Source organism: Abrus precatorius, unplaced genomic scaffold, assembly GCF_003935025.1.
Source record: "Abrus precatorius isolate BTA unplaced genomic scaffold, Abrus_2018 Scaffold3, whole genome shotgun sequence".
In the NCBI taxonomy this organism is placed as follows: Eukaryota; Viridiplantae; Streptophyta; class Magnoliopsida; order Fabales; family Fabaceae; genus Abrus; species Abrus precatorius.
In genome coordinates this window covers 29,726,860-29,744,877 of record NW_020874373.1, presented here as the reverse complement: position 1 = coordinate 29,744,877, position 18,018 = coordinate 29,726,860, and the positions used below count along the sequence as shown (strand labels likewise).

At 32.7% G+C, this 18,018-nt stretch overlaps 1 protein-coding gene across 3 annotated transcripts; it reads right to left on the bottom strand.

The window, feature by feature from the left end:
- Window positions 1-217: 217 nt before the first annotated feature.
- On the bottom strand, window positions 218-12,146 carry LOC113863078 (protein SIEL). Of its 3 annotated transcripts, none has more exons than XM_027496488.1 (8): window positions 11,460-12,146; window positions 10,502-10,579; window positions 10,110-10,343; window positions 9,774-9,965; window positions 3,575-3,715; window positions 2,175-2,264; window positions 1,532-2,034; window positions 218-1,146 (listed from the first exon to the last, which is right to left on the bottom strand). In XM_027496488.1, the coding sequence occupies exons 1-8, from the start codon at window positions 12,063-12,065 to the stop codon at window positions 228-230; spliced, it is 2,763 nt and encodes a 920-aa protein (XP_027352289.1). In that variant the 5' UTR covers window positions 12,066-12,146; the 3' UTR covers window positions 218-227. The 3 variants fall into 3 exon arrangements, with proteins under 3 accessions (XP_027352289.1, XP_027352290.1, XP_027352291.1); XM_027496489.1 differs by having other exon boundaries at window positions 10,514-10,579; XM_027496490.1 differs by having other exon boundaries at window positions 228-1,146; window positions 1,541-2,034; window positions 10,502-10,575; window positions 11,456-12,146.
- Between the last annotated feature and the right edge of the window lie 5,872 nt (window positions 12,147-18,018).

The following is an 18,018-nucleotide window of genomic DNA, read 5'->3' as shown; positions in this document are numbered from 1 at the left end:
TTTAAATCTTTTTAAGTTTTAGAGTAATTAAATAAGATTAACTTGTTAAAAATAGGTAAGTATAAGTTAATTTTAACTTATAAAAGAGTTTTATTCATTTTTTATATTATTTTTTTTACATGAACTTATTCACAAGTTCTTAAACTGGTAAATGTAAATCACTTGGAAATGCATAGGTATTTAAAGAGCAGTAGTTTTCACTTGCACAACTAAACTAGAAAAGAAAATTAATCTTTATTACCCTTTGAAAGATAAACTTGTTTTTCTTTACAAAGAAGTACTAGTTCATGTTTTGGTCCCCCAAACCTTTGGACTGGACTAAAATTTTCAAAGAAACATTCTAAACCAATACAAACCTTTAATGTAAGAGAATTAACTTTTGATGTTCTGTAAAACGGCACTATAATAGTAAAATTTCTTACCTCTCCAGAGCCTTCAAAACGATCCAAATCTAGAAAGACATATTGTATGAAACCGTCATCCATAGTCACCCTGAGCCACAACCTACTCTCACTCAAAATATTATGTAGAGTGATCTCACATGGTATGCCAACAGGTAGTCCTGAAACAAAGGGAAGAGAATGCTCAGAGTTGTTACTGGGAATATTTAGTTCTGCCTTTATATGTTTGATTGTTCCACGAAACATAAACTGCTTGAGAGAGAAGAACTTGAGACATGAATCAAACTGAAGTGGACTGATGGAAGCTCCATTGATGGAGGTGCTACTTTCATGTAATAATTTCCCAAGTTCAACTATGAATTTGGGTGGCAACGCTGATCTTTCTTTAAGGATAGATTCATAACGTAAATAGATAGCAGTCAACCTCTTGAATGTAAGAGTTACACAGTAGATTTCATCTTTAAATAACCTGAGGGCATAAGCCACCAAGATTAGCTCCAGGACATTCAATTCCTCTTCTGCAGAAAAACCTTTAAACCTACTTATCAATTCTTTAACCCTCCTATCAAGCTTTCCCATTTTCAATTTCAATTCTCCGATTCCATGAGAACACCTTTTAGTTGGCGGCAAGGGATCCCATACTTCCACAAGTAGCTCTATTATCCGGAGATACAGTAAAGTAAACGCGGAAGCATCGCCAGATCCCAAAGAATCAAATTTCAGAGTGGCCAACACCTTCAAACACCTGCATCATTGACATCAGCACCCAAGGGAAGAAATGTTTAGAAACAAAAAGCTACTATTAGATGAATACATACTAAATTAAAGCAATCAAAATATAAGAAAATGTATTTAAGTATATTATATGCTTACAGGACATCTTAAATTTCAACTCCTAAAACCAAAGATAGACAACATCAACAAGCCAGAATCCCCATACTATGCATGTAATGTAAATTCATTACACAAATGCACATCAATATGCCAAAATCAAGTTATTTTAAGCAGAGTCTGTATACGGATCTGGGATTATTTGCAAACAACATACACATTATACAAATACTGGAAGATGCAAATTGCACCAAATGCCAAGGCATCAATGTTACTGAAGTTATACTACAGTTTATTACCTCAAGGACTTCAGCACTTCATTTGTATAACCTGACTGTATCCTTGACCACATATAAGGGGGCTTTGCAAGGACGCAATTTGAGAAGTTTATAATTTCATTAAACACTGACTGCTGTTGTTCTACCTTATAATTGGCCACATCTTTTGGTTCCCTTGTTATATGGGAGTCAATTTCGGACTCGATCACCTCATTGCTAGCAAAATTTGGAGCATCACCTTTCAATAAAGGCAACTGTTGCTCCCCTTCTTTGAGGTTAATATTTGTGGCAGAATACCCCACAGATCTACTTTTCTCACACAGGTAGGCCAAAAGGGCATCCCTATCCATGATATCACTAAAAGCATTATAGATTCTACCAAGGAATGTAACTGCATAAGAAAACATTACTGGTGGTATACTGCCTACATCAGCATTCAAGAGTGGAGCAGATATAGAAAGGATTAAAAGTGCAGCTATCCTTGCACTATTAAATTCCACGTTTCCTTCAAAAGCTGCTTCTACCTGTGAAAAGCAAAATCAAAATGTAATCAGTGCTACTCCTTCAAAGAAATATACATATATTTGTCTCAGTGACATGCAAAATATGCCAAATGTTCAAGAAGATATTGCATATGGTTATGCAATAATCCTAATGAGCGCACCTCTTCAAAAGTTTCCTTGATAATCAAGCCTACAAATTTCTTGTGATTTCGGCCCAGATGAGAAAAAGTAGAAAGTACATCATCTTCATCCTGGAAACATGCTAGTTAAAAGTTAAACATATGGATGAAATAACAGTTAAAAAAGTGCCAAAAAATGGTTTTGTTGAGTATCTTGGCTCTGTTTTTCAAAAGATAACACGATTAAGAAGCATGTAATCGATAAAGCATAGGCAATATTTTGGATGGAATGAGGAAGGGATATGCTCCATAATTTTCCTGTCACTTCCTTTGTTTTGAAAAAGCCAATGATCACATCTCAATTATGCAATGGGATCATTCCCAGTTTCACTATTGCTCTTTCAATAAGTTAGAGAAAGCAAGTGCTTTGAAGGACCATGAAACATTCTTTTGTTCACAGCTAGTTTTGAATGCTGGATGATAACTTTAGTGAATAATTCATCTTTGCTGTTGTGAACCTAGATTTGACTTAAATCAATTCCATAAGCCCATTCATCTTATCTAATTCTGCTATGCACATCTATGGCTACTGGTAATACTTTTGAAGCCACAACGAAAGTTTAAACCATGGTGAATTATTGAGAGGCATGAATGCAGTAAGGATAAGAATGTCCCGTAAAAGGGTGAAAAATACTTGTAAATAAGGATATTCTACCTAAAGGACAAGTAGCTAAAATTGAGAGCATGTAATACTGCCCAAAGCACAACTATGAAAGAAGAGATGTGACGATGATGATAATGCAAATTATCATTTATTTATTTAACAACAAAAAATTGATAAGCTAAAATGGAAAAAAAAAAAGATTAAAAGATAATTATTTGTAGTCAAGGATATAGTTTTTTATTGCATTTATTATGAAATAAAAATACATGTATATGTGTGTTAGGTTGAGTTTGGTAAGTCTCAAACCACATTTTGGGCAAAAGCTTGTCTCTACTAGCTTCTGATCAAACACACCAGTAGTCATCAAGGTCAAGTTTTTCCCCTCTATACTGCTTTTCAATTTAATTCAAGGATTCAGGCAGCCAAATGTCAGTGAACGGTACAATGGCAGGATGAGATGAGCATCAAGTTCGTGAGGTGAGTTTTCTAGGTAATGAGTAACATAATAATTATATATGAGAAAAACGGATTTTCAGAGGAGAATATCAAGAACAATAATATGGATGAGCTCAAAGAACATTATAGTTAAACCATCAAAATGGAAATGACCACACGAGTCAAATGGAATTTTCATAAATAATGCAATAACAACTTTATCTAATGAGGTTACATATTTTTGCAAATAAAACCTTTTTGCACCTTTTGAAAAACCAAAATAGATCGCACATAGCCATTTGAGAAAATGAGAGAGACAAGTGGAACATAGCACAAAGCAAACCTGTGGATAACTTTCTATATTTTCCAGAAGTCTGTCAATAGATGATTTGAACAATTCCAGATCTTTTAGCTTCACTACTTTAAGTAATTTCCTTTCAGTATATCTTACATCCCAATTGTTGTTTGCAAGAGTAAGAAGAAACTGCAAATAAAATGAAGCATAAGATTAATATTAATAATTAATTGCAAAATAGATAAGAATTCCACTCATAAAAGCACACTCAATATCCATATAGCCAGTCTCAAGAAAATCCCCACAACCTATTTATGATGTTCACTAGGACTTGCTAATTAAAGATTTTATCTGCTGAAAATCAAGGACCATCCAAGTCATTTTTAGTTAAAGATTTATTGTTTCTAAAAGAGATAAAATATACAAGAGTGTGTTAGGCCCAATGAGGGAATTCAGGACCAGGTTATTGATGAGCCGAGGAAGCCCAAAGTATGGAAAGTATATACTAGAAAGAGGAATAATAATTAGTAATATGAGTGGCCCAGTTAGTAGATTAGAGGAATGTATAAATAGCAAGTTAGTATACATTGTAAGGGGGTTATGAATATTCTTGATTAGTTGGAGGGAATTATTTCTCTTTCGGAGCTATAGCTCTAGGGAACTCTTGTAGTTCTATTTCTGTTTCTCTGTTCATAATCAATAAGAACAATTCATTCTTTCTTCCAATTCATGTTCTTGAATCCTATCAATTGGTCCAACCTGCCGGATACAAAAAAATTGCACCATGAGTATGAGAACAAATGAGATATTAGATGATTGGAAAAATCTATCGATGATTTACGGGCCAATAGTCAAAAGCATAGTGAGAGACAAGAATTGTTTGCAAAAACGATGAAGGGGATGCAAGAGTCAATGGATGGGGTACAAGCTTCGCAAAACTCCTTACACGTCATGACGCAAGCCTTGTTGCGTGCGGTTAAGAAATTGATGAGACATAACGTTGATGAGTTTCACGAGGATGAGGGATCATTGCATATGGACAATGATATTGATGGCGACAATGGGTTTTGTTCTTCCGTCAAGAAAGTGGAGTTACCGCAGTTCGACAGTGTGGATCTTGGGGGTTGGATCTGTCAAGTGGAGACGTATTTTGAAGTACAAGGGACTTCCGAGGCTACAAAAATCAAATTGGCCAAGATTTGAATGCAGGGAATTACAATCCATTGGTTCAATTTGTGGAGGGAAGAAGATATTCCCAATTGGGAAAATCTTAAGCAAGCCCTGATTGTGAGATTTGGAGGGGATCGTCTTAGTAATCCTTTCGAAGAGCCGAAACAAGAGGGCACGGTAGAAGAATTCATTCAACAATTCAAGTTATTGGCGTCGCAAGTTCCCAAATTACCCCAAATTCAGTTTCTAGGTTATTTTGTGGGGGGCTTGAAAGAGGACATTCGACTCAGGGTTCGTACTTTGGATCCAACAAGGAAGCAGGCCATGAAGTTGGCTAGGGGGTATGAAGCAAGTAAAGTCCAGGGATGCTATGACGTCGCGGGGTAAATCTTCCACAGGGAACAGTTTCGGTGGCTCAGGATTTCGATGAGACTCTTTTTCCGCATTTTTTCACGGGAGTTCTTGTTCGGTGGTGGCTTCCGTTACCTAGGGACCCAAAGAGCCTTCGTTCGGGGCGTCTTCAAGTGCGGCATCAACGACGCAATATGGGGTTGCTCGCACTGGTGTAGATAATCGTTTTGGAGAAAATCATAGTAGAGGGGTTCGACATCTTTCGCATGATACAATGCTTGAACATAGCAGATTAGGCCTCTATTTTAAGTGTGGGGAAAAGTTTGGTCCGCACCATCAGTTTAGAGACAAGTCCCTACGTTTGACTATTATGGCTGAGGATGAAGAGGTCCAAGAGGAGTTTTTTTTGGAGCCTTTGGAAGTTGATGATTCTGAAGAAGATACCAAGGAGCTGGAATGCAAGGTGATGGGATTTTTGGGCCTTTCTAGTTCTAGTTAAGAGGTTGCCAAAGTGATGAAGTTGAACGGGCTGTTAGGAGGGGTGTCAGTAGTAATTTTGGTGGATAGTGGATCTAGTGCCAATTTTGTAGCCCCTCAAGTGGTACAAGCATTAGGCCTAGAAATTTTGGAGGAAACGAAACTACAAGTGGTGCAAGCAATGGACATGTAGTGTTTATGAAAGGATTATGTTCCAATGTTCCTATTCAAGTGGCTAAAGTTCGAATGCTCATGGATGTCCGTGTTAGATTTAGGGGGCCTTGATGTCATTTGGGTATTTCTTGGCTCAAGACATTGGGCAAAGTCGTGGTCGATTGGAGTGAAATGAGCATGTCTTTCTCTTGGGGAGACACGGTTGTTGAGTTGCGTGGTGTCAGGTTAAAGAAGTCAAGCAATAGGAGAGGGTTGGCTGCAAAGAACATTGTACCCTTGAACAATTTAATTGACACGGATGGCTTGTCAATTGAGGGAATTTCGTGGAACAAGACAGATCAGTGGGGGTTGAATTTTAAGGCTGATATATCTCCTTCGCAGCAAATAGAGTTGGGTGTACTTCTTGATCAGTACAAGGAGGTTTTTGAGGAGCTTAAGGGTCTTCCTCCCGCTCGTTCCACAATACATGCAATCAACCTTAAAGAAGGGTCAGAAGCAGTAAATGTTCGTCCCTACAAATACCCTCATCATCATAAAAACGAGATTGGAAAACAGGTGCAAAATTTATTGTCTCAAGGAATTATTCGCCATAGTACCAGTTCTTTTTCCAGTCCTGTGATTCTTGTGAAAAAGAAGGACAACTCATGGCGTATGTGTGTGGACTACCGGGCCTAACTCCATAACTATTTCAGATAAATTCCCTATTCTAGTAGTAGAGGAATTATTGGATGAATTGTTTGGTTCCAATTTCTTTTCTAAATTGGACTTAAAATCTGGATAACATCAAATTCGGATGCACACAGACGATATTTGTAAAATGGCGTTTAGGACTCATGAGGGACATTATGAGTACCTAGTTATGTCATTTGGTCTTATGAATGCTCCTTCCACATTTTAGTCCACTATAAATCCTCTATTTAGGCCGTTTTTACGCAAGTTTATAGTGGTTTTTTTTTTTTTATGATATACTTGTCTATAGGAGCGATTGGTCCTTACACATGAAGCACTTGAGTTGTGTATTGCAAATTTTAGCAGCCAATCAGTTTTATGCTAACAAAGGGAAATGTTGTTTTGGTCAAAAGCAGATTGAGCATCTTAGCCACGTTATTTCCGCAGATGGTGTTCAGGTCAATCAAAGTAAGGTGCGTAGTGTGTTGGACTGGCCCCAGCCTAAGGGTGTGAAGGGTGTAAGTGGTTTCTTTGGGTTAACTGGGTATTATCGTCGTTTTATCTAAGGATATGGGAAATTGGCCAAACCATTAACGGAACTCACCAAGGAGGATAGTTTCAAGTGGAATCCTTCAGCTGCCCAAGCTTTTGCTGCATTAAAGCAAGCATTGGTTACTGCTCCAGTACTCACATTGCTCAACTTCAATGAACAGTTTGCTATTGAGTGCAATGCATCTGGAACTGAAATTGGTGTGATACTTATGCAGCACGGTAAGCCTATTGCCTATTTTATAGAGCTTTATCTGCTGGTCAGTTAGCCAAATCAGTGTACGAGAAAGAATTGATGGCGATAGTTCTCACAATTCAACATAGGAGACATTATCTCTTGGGACAAAAATTCACTGTTTTTAATGATCAATGCAGTTTGAAACATCTGCTACAACAATGGGTAGCTTCTGCAGATCAGCAAAGTTGGATTTCAAAGCTGTTGCGGTATCAGTTCGATGTTTTATACAGGCCGGGGTCCTCAAACAAGGCTGCAGACACGTTATCTCGTCAAGGAAGTGAAGAGGAGCAACTTCACTCATTACTTTCCTTTCCACATTTGGATCAGCTTTCTTTTATTCAGAAGGAAGTGTTGGCAGATTCTTTTTTAAGTCAAGTAATTTCGGATTTACGAAAGAATCCGAATTCTCGATCTAGGTATACGTTCAAGGGTGAGGTTTTATATTACCACAACAGATTGGTATTGTTTGCTAATTCTTTTCTTATCCCTGACTTGTTACATGAGTTCCATGCCTATGCTACGAGGGGGCATTCTGGGTTGATTTGTACCTACCGACGTTTGGTTGGAAATGTTTATTGGGTGAGCATGAAGAAAAAAGTCAAACTTTTTTATCCAGAGCTGTGATATTTGCCAGCGCAGTAAGTCCGAGGCTCTTTCTCCCATGGGTTTGTTGCAGCCGTTGCCCATTCATTCTCAAATATGGGACAAAATTTCTATGAATTTTATTGTAGGGCTTCCCAAGTCCAAAGGGTTTGATGCTTTATTTGTCATGGTTGATAGGCTCTCTAAATATGCGCATTTTATCCCTCTTAAGCACCCTTATTTGGCAAAACAAATTGCTGAGATTTTTGCCCGCAAAATTATTCGTTTGCATGGGATTCCATCCTCCATTTTGAGTAATCGTGATCCGGTCTTCATGAGTCACTTTTGGCAAGAAATATTTTTGCTTCAAGGCACTAAAGTACGCCTTAGTACTGCTTATCACCCTCAGTCTGATGGGCAAATAGAGGTGGTAAACCGTTGTCTTGAGTAGTATTTACGGTGTTTTGCTGCTGATCATCCGCGTAACTGGTCCATGTGGGTTTCTTGGGCAGAATTGTGGTATAATACCACATATCATGTGTCCATTGGAACATTTCTATTTGAGGCTGTCTATGGTCGTAGCCCTCCTTCTATTCCGAAACTGGTGGTTGGAGAAATTTGTGTTGAGGCTGTTGCTCGTGAGTTGCAAGACCGCGATGAGGCTTTGAAGCAGCTCAAGCAACAGTTGTTACGTGCTTAGGAGGCTATGAAGAAATTTACTAATAAACGTCGCCATCATGTGGAGTTTCTGGAGGGTGATTGGGTTTTCTTGCAATTGCGTCCTCATTGTCAACACTCTGTTGCTTCCCGTATCCATCAGAAATTGGCTCCACTGTTTTATGATCCTTATCAGATTTTGGGTCGTGTTGGCTCTATTGCTTATCGTTTGTAGCTCCCTGTTTCTTTCAAGATTCATCCAGTATTCCATGTTTCGCAACTTAAGCGTGCTTTTGGGCAATATCAATCCTCTACGGAGTTACCTGCTAATTTGAAAACTGAGGAAATTGCAGATCCTGCTCTGGTGCTGGCTAGTCGTTGGGTTTCTGCTGAGGGAAAGCACATGAAACAATTTTTGATACAGTGGAAGGGCTGTTCTGCTTCTGAGGCAACTTGGGAGGATGTGTTTGTCCTTCGCCATCAGTTTCCCTCTTTCTGCCTTGAGGACAAGGCTGCCACTTCAGGTGGTGGTATTGTTAGGCCCAGTGAGGGAATTCAGGACCAGGTTATTGATGAGTCGAGGAAGCCCAAAGTATGGAAAGTATATACTAGGAAGAGGAATAATAATAAGTAGTAATATGAGTGGCCCAGTTAGTAGATTAGAGGAATGTATAAATAGCAAGTTAGTTTACATTGTAAGGGGGTTATGAATATTCTTGGTTAGTTGGAGGGAATTATTTCTCTTTCGGAGCTATAGCTCTGGGGAACTCTTGTAGTTCTATTTCTATTTCTCTGTTCATAATCAATAAGAACAATTCATTCTTTCTTCCAACTCTTGTTCTTGAATCCTATCAGAGTGCCTGGTATTTGATTGCTTAGCAGTAAGAAAATCTATTCTTTCTATGTTTAATTTGATATTCAAGCAGATGTAAAAACACTTATTCGCTTTGTTTAGTATACCTCAAATTGGTAACCCAACCAATCTCAGAAACCATGCCTTTTTGGCTTCAATCAAGAACAACTTTTCCATGCACCCCACTAGTCAATCTTCATTTTCCATGAGCAATTTTTCAACCCTCGTGACCTAGTTCATCTACCAGGAAAATAACTACACCAGCATAACTCTTTCACCATAAAACCTCCAAATAAAAAGACAAGGGATTTGGTGGAAGAGAAAGAAAAATTAAGTACAACTTCTGAGTATGAGAAAGTAAAAAACATACAGATTTTAATCATTAAATCTCTTTACAGCAGCAGAAAGGAGGTTCCATAATTTGTCCAACATGAGATGCATCTTGCAGTTTCAAATGAAGGAAAAAATTGTAGGCAGTAGAATGTATGCTGAAAGAGCAAAACGTTTAATGAAGGATATAAGCATACCATGCACAAGTGCTTTTCATGAAGCTTTAAACAGCCATTAATTGCCATATGATGCATGGTTTCTAAAGCTTGTAACCGAACCACCACTGAGTCATCATTCAACGCATCCACCAACAAGTCTAAGGCTTCACGAGCAAACTCAACAGATAGGCTTGTCAGTGTGCATATGGACTGGCATGCAGACTTCCGGACCTTCAGGTTGCAGTCATTATTGTCATATGTATAATCACACAAGGAATAAGCCCTTTAACTATACAAGATAGTTGCTGTCAATTTTTATATGAACCACAGCAAACAAGGAGCTATATATGACTCCGGGATATTCAAATAAGTTACCTCAAAGAACTCATCCTCAAGTCCATGAACTAGTGCACCAGCAACATTAGTTGCCAACATGTCAAACTGTTCAGATGTGCCCTGACCCTGAGTTTCCTTTCGCTTTCCAACCGCTAAAACTCTCTTTGATAAGCTTTGCAAAAGAAAATCCTCAGATACCATTTCCATTTTTCCTAGGCCATTAAAGACTTCAACCCTGACCTTCATGCTCATATCTCTTGCCATAGAGCATAGCTACATGCACGTGCAGTGAACATGTTATATGATACTCGGGGGCCAGCCAACAACATTCAGAAATGCTAGAAAACTCAAAATAGATATTTACACCCAAAAATTCAAGATAGAGAATCCATCAAACACTGTGCAACCCACAGTATATAATAAGAGTATACCTTGGCAAATACCTCATTGGACCAATAGGCCTTGGTGTCTGAGTTAGAAGCTGCTAACATTAGACCCCATGAAGCTACCTGAAATATAACAGCTCAAATCATTCAGAGAATCGCCACCATCAACTAGCTCAAATCATTCGGCATTGAATGAACTCAATAAAGCGCACTATTTCGGGTGACACCAACAGCGAGACGTCTCATTTCTAATCTATCCGCAACATAATATCAAGCAATAATAAATTAAATTTTCTAACCTAACAATTATAGTATTTAGTCCATGAATTGAATTAATTAAATTCTTTAATTTTAATTAAACTATTACTATTAAATAGATTATTATTGTTATTATTATTATTATTATTATGACGGTAAAGTGGATGAGTGAATAATGAAAATGACAAAATATAAAATGATAATATTTAAGAAGATATTAGAGTATCACTTGTAATAAAAAAAAAAATTGATTAAAATTTATTAAAAGTGATTTGGTCATATACAAAGAAGATATTAGAAGGATCAATAACCTTAAAAAAATTATTAAAAATCTTTTAAAAAATTATTAAAAACGATATTTTGGTTGACAAGGTTTCTGAAAATTTTGTTTCTTGACGAGTTCAATATGTGATTTGTGTACCTTACTAGATAAGACTTAATTGTGATATAATGCCACATGGTTTGGAAAACGGTGATACGAAAAACAAATGACAGAATAACTAAAATAAGTTGAAAATATCTGTTTATTCTATTATTTTAAAAATAAATTGAGTCTAAAAAGCGTCTTAAAAAATATGTTTAAATAACGTGTTAATAGCATTAAACTACTAATAAATAATGCAAACATTTTGTAAAATAAAATCAGAATCTTGTAATATGAAGTACCAAATTTCAAACTTATTCCGAAGAGAGCGAGAAGAAGACTGTGATTGTGACAGTTGAAATTTGAACAGAAGTAACTTACAACGCGAACCGCAGAGAACCGGACGCAATCGTGCATATCACGAAGAAGCTGAAGAGCGCGTCGATAACACGCTTCCACCAAGTTAAGGTCGTGGAACTCTCCACGCTGGCTCAAGTCAACGAGACCTTCCAATGAAGCCGCTCTCACGTAAGGGTAAGGGTCCTTCGTCAGCCCCAACAACACCGCCAGCAACAAAGAGGGTCGGATCCGGAACCGCGAACCCGCATTCCTCAGCATCCAAACCCTAGCGGGCACGGAGGCTCCAAAACACAGCGACACGAAGAGCGCGTCGTCGAGTTCGAGCCTCGATGCTTCCGAAAGAGAAGCAAGGGCCTCGACGGCGAGGCTGGTCGGGGACTCGGTGGCGGTGAGGAGTGAGTGGAGGGCGAGTTCGGAGAGAGAAGAGTGGTCTGTGGCGATTTCGGATAGGAGCTTGAGAGTGTGGTGATTGAGGGGGGAATGAGTTAGGGTTTCGAGGATTGAGGAAACGGTGCACTTCGGGGTTGAAGGGTTGATGAGGAGGGACCTCATGGAAGAGAGCGTGTGGAGAGAGAGAGGTTGTTGGGTTTGGTTCGGTTTGGGAGTATCGTCTTGTTGTGTGTCCATTGCCGGGAACTGACAGTGACGCCGTCCGAGGAAATAAAGAAGATGGTGGCGGCGGTGAAGATGCTAAAGCTTGTTTGTACATAATTTTCAAATTTCAGTAAACAATTCTTTTTAGTAAAATATTTGGACAAGCTTATATTTAATTATAAAACATTTACGTGCGGCAAAGATAGATAATAAAAAAACTATTTTTTAACTAAAGATAAGTTGTAAATGATTAAAAAATTAATTAATAATTGTTTTTATTGAAATATATAACATTTTAATTTTATCAATAATCAATGTAAAATTATAATAAAAGATAGAGAGAATAAAATAGTAAGAACGAGAAAATTTAATTTAATTTTACACATATTTTTAATATAAATAAAATATTTATTTATAAACTTAAATGTATAATAAAAAATTATATTTTTTTAATGAGAATTAAATAAAATAGTTATAAAATTATGCTATAAAAAATAAAAAAGAGTTATGAATATAAATATTCACTCTTATAATAATTTATAATAAATTATATTATATTTTATATTTTAATAAAATCATAAATAATATTATACAGGTTAAAAAATTATAAAACAGATTTTAGATCTATCCAATTGCTGAAAATTATAGAATCTAGAAAAACGTATGTAGTTTTTTGACTCATAATTGTTTCTGATACTGCAAAATTAATGGAGAGGAGTGTGTTTTCCCAAAAGCAGCTCTTGTTTCACTTTCACTAGGTAATGCTCAATGAAAACTATAAGGCTTCCATTGATATTACAAACTCAATTATACTGTGATATTGCTTTGGTTGAAAAGAAAGAAAGAAGTTTATAAAAATTAAGATTATTGAAAAATAATTTTTTGAAAACTGAAATAACGTATTAAATTTATATTCTTATATTCATAATAAAAAATATAATTATTATTAAATAAATTAATTAAAATATATTATAGAGGCATGACAATTATAGTAAGATTTACTAAAATGCTTAAATGTAAGGAGCTGATAAATCAATATGAAAATCATAAGATGACATTTGTAAGAATTTATAAAATATAAATTATTTTTAATTTATTTTTAAAATAATATAACTTATTAAAATATATTTATAAAGTTATTTTAACATATTTTATCATTAAATTTATGATATAATTTTTATATAAAATTAATTTATTCAATAAACATTTAATTTAATAATATTTTTAAATTTGTCAAAGCTAACAAAAAAATAAATTATTGTTATTTTTTTTCAATCTTTTAAAAAGAGAGTTTATAACTTATAATTATTTTACTATTTTGAACATGATCACATTTGTAAAACGAGTTCAACCCAACGAGTTGACCCTACTTAATCTGCCATTTTTTGTGAGGTAGGTTGAAAATTTTAAACTTATTTAACTCATTTCACTTTACTATAGGGCAAGTTGACATGTCGAGTCAATGTTTTCTTAAATTACAATAGAAATAATTGTTTATATATGCTAATAAAATTAATTTGATAAATACTAAAATTAGATTTTAATATTAATAAATTTAATTATTTAAATTAAATTTTAATTTTAATTTTATATACTTTTAATTTTTTACTATATATTGTTAATTGGGCCAACCTCAAACAACCCCCCCCTCCCAATTTTAATTGTCTACACTAATTAAAATAAATAAATACTTTTGTTAAAACTTAAGTGAGGAGCACACTCAAAAACATAATAAAAATGCATCATAAAAAAATAGAAATAAAATAATAATAAATTAAAATTTATTTTATTAATATGTAGTGTTCTAGTCACTAATCAATATTTATCTTAAAATAATAATGTTTCAGACATGAGATTACTCTGATGGATCATTTTCCAAAATTTTTCATGTAAAAGACGTTTCAAAATATTATTAGATTGTGTTTCTTCGTGCTACTTAAAATTTTAGAGAATTTAAAATTTTAAAAAAATTTAATTAATATTATTTAAATTCTTATTATTTAAAATATTTTAATTAGATAGAATAATTATTTTTTTTATTTCAAATATTTCTGTTTAGATAAATAATTAAATTACTTACATTCTTAAAAAAATTACTATTTAAAAAAATTAATTAGAAAAATAAAATTTAAATAATTGAAGTAATCATAAATAAATAAAAAATGAATGAAATACATAATACAAAAATAACTTTTAGTTATAACTCTTTTGTTAGGATTTAGAATTATTTGATTTTAATCTATTAAAATCTTTACTACAATTTTTAAATTTTTAAAATTAAATATCAAAACAAAAAAATGTAATTCATAAAATTGTAATTTTAAAAAAAAATATTCGCTTAATATATTTCATCTAAATACAACTCTTAAACTTAAGTGTTTTAATAGATTTTATACTTTTCATGAATAAGACATAGGATTTCAATCAAATATAGAGATAGAGTTCCAAACTAATTCCGAAGACTTTAAGAATTAGACATCAAAATTACTATCAGATTCTAACCCTGAGGAACTAGAGTAAACCTCAGTAACTTTCAAAGATACTACACATAAATAAAAATAGATCTCGATAGGTTGTAATCCAAGGAAAATTAAATGAAAATGTCAAGTGGGCATACACAGGATTCACACGACAAACCAAAGACAATATCCAGTGAGGTATCAAATATCAATAATTGAATCAACATTTGAATGATTTCAATGATTTACACTTGGAATCAATTCAGATATTCAAAAACTTCATAGAGTATTAAAGTTGAAATTTTAGAAACGAATAGTAAGTAGCCGTATCAAGAAGTCAAGCATTATAATCAAAACTTCTCAAAGTGATTCTAACTATAATATCCAAGTTGGATCCAGACCATAATTTGTAAATCTTCAAATCATAGATAATAGCTTACTTTGGATAAGTTTTTCAATGAATATTTATAAAAGTATAAAAATTAGTAAAAAAAATCAAATTTTTGTTATAAATTAAAATTAACTTATGCTTATCTAATTTTTTAAAATTTTCTTATTTTTGGTTATGCCTACGACTAAGTAACATTGGCTCTCTTATTTTAACTTTTTGCATGCATTCATGTCTACTTTGGCATAGCTTCCATGTCTCATTGTTGTTGTCCATCAAAACCACCCACCTTTAAAGTTAGGGAAATCATAATCCTATGGACATAGTTTATATGCTTAGCTTTACTATATACTCATCACAAGGAAACCTCACGTGGATTTCCTTTTTGAGAACATACTTTTGAACCCACGTGCCATTTATGTTAATTAGTATCTATTAATAATCACGTGCTTATTATGATTCATAAAAGAAAATTCAACATTTACCAACAGAGACGTGAAAAAGATGTACAATAACTAGTTATCAATGTGTATCACGTATTCACTTAAATGAAATCAATTGTATTTTTAGAAACACATAAAAGAATGTATGAATAATTTAATATAAAAATTATAATTAATAACATTAAAATAAATATCTATAATTATTCAAACACAAATCAAACTTAATTAACATTAGAAATAAATTGAAGAGCGATATTTCGAGTGGTCCATTGCACAAAAATAATCTATAATTAGATTTTTAAAAATTGACCCTCTGCAAAAGTTAGAATATATTCCCGTTTATGGGCTGCAATGTTTGGCCTACCCTTTTTCGTCAACTACTTTATTTTGAAGAAATAGAGAACGCGTTTAGTTTATGACGAGTTTCATTTCATATTTTCTTAAAAAATATATTATTCTTTGAATCACAAATTAAGTAATAAAGATTACATATGTAATTTATGAGTTTGTGACTTTTATTGCTCACACAGTAATTTTTATGAGTTAATTTACAGTAAAATTTATATTTCTATACATTTATTTCATAAAAAGCAGATAAAAACTCAAAAGGGAAAACTTTAGAATCCACTGTAGTTTTACTCTACTCAAATATGATTTTTTTCATTAAAAAATACTTGTAATATTGATTAAAAAAAAAGTTAACAAAAGATACAATTTACTTTTTATATGTGTTGTAGTGTCACCTTTCAATTTGTCACAAAACAAATTCAAGATTGGTTTGATCTATGGATATAATATTAGCACAAAGTCAAGAATTAATGTTTGATTTATGGATATAACTTTCTGAATGTTATAGTATTCAGAAAGAGGAGGTTAGTTACTATAAAGATGAAACAATATTCCTAGAATACTTGATGTATCTACTCAGAAAATAAAGTATATTTTTAAATCATATTATAACCATTTTGTTAGTTTGTTGTTATATTACTTTTTTCTAATCAAATTAGCTTTTAAAATTTAATAAGTCATCATATTCATTTCCATAAAAAAAAAATAAAGTTATAGCAAAAGTTAATAAATAACTATTTTGTATTTTGAAGAAATAATTCAGAGACAATAGCTTTTGGAAAATTATCCTAAAACACTAATTTGCTCTAAATGATTAGTTTACTCTGAAAAATAGCCAATGGGATTGAGCATGACGAGTGCAATGTGTACCAATGGGATGAAGTTCATGAAAATAACACTAATACACACCTTGGAAAGTAAACTCTTTGCAGTAACAGCAATACATTTGACTTTGAATTTAAGAAATCTTTATTGATAGAGACGATATGCATATAATTTTCGTTGTTGATGTTTAACAATTTGCTTTTGTTTTGAAATAAGAGATAGTCTTCTATGATCTTATTATATTTTAAATTGAATGATCAATTTTTAAGAAAAACGTTGAATATGACCCACAAAGAGAGGTGATTGCTATTCATATTGCAATTCCAACATCCACCACTATGCTTACAACAGGAGGAGTTGGCAAATCACCACTCCCATTCCCCATCAACAATAGCATCATTCATGTCGCTTTAGAATTCTAATGGTCAATGCCACACACTTTTAATCTAATACGCCATTGCTATGTATATTTCACTTATTGGAATATATATATATATATATATATATATATATATATATATATATATAATAGCTCCAGCCAATAGAGAAAAAGCTGATAACCTTATGGGTATGAACTTGCTGGTATTATATATATAATCAATAACTATTTCATTATTATATGCCAGTATGAAGTTACTGCACGTAATATAAATTAATTATTAACAATGTTTGATAAAATTTACTTTTTGATGTAAATATATATTCCTATTAACATCATAAAAAATAAAAATAATGAAATAACATTGTAGATTGCATAAATTTAGTATAATGATTAATATTTTTGCTACAATATAATAGAATATTTTTAACTTAATAACCAAAGCTATTATTTATTTTTTTTTTTTATCAAACATTCACTTTTAGCTCTATGTTTGCTCCAAAAAAACTAATAAATATTTTTCATTAAAAAATGTATAAATGATTAATTACTTTTGAAAAGATAATATTTAAAATATAAAATGTACCATATTATAATAAAAAATTCAGTATATATATTTTTTATTTTTTTCTTATGTAATATAAGAAATAATTAGTTAATCACTTTATATTTATTTTTTCTTTTAAATAATGTGTTTAATGCATCTTTATTTTACAGTTGTATTAACTACAGTCTTCAAGGACTTAAGGTTGATTTTAAACATGTAATCATGATAACTTTTTTTTTTATTGAAAAACTAATATTTATTATGTTTGTACATTCTCAATTTAACAAATATATTTCTTTTTTAATCAAAATATTTTTTTTTTAATTTTTTTATCTTCAGTCGAATTAAGAAGTTAGGTTAACATTTTTTTGGTCAGTGAATCTCATAACAATTTTGAGATGTAAATATTATATAATATATCAATAAATCTTTTAAATAAAATAATTAAGAAGCTTTAAATTTTATTTTTATTTCAATTTATATTATTTATTAATATATTTTTTTTTTAAATTTGCACAAAGTTAAAAAAAAAACTAGTTTATGTATATGAGAATAAACAATTAAAATTAATTTAAAGCATTTATAGATAGTACGATT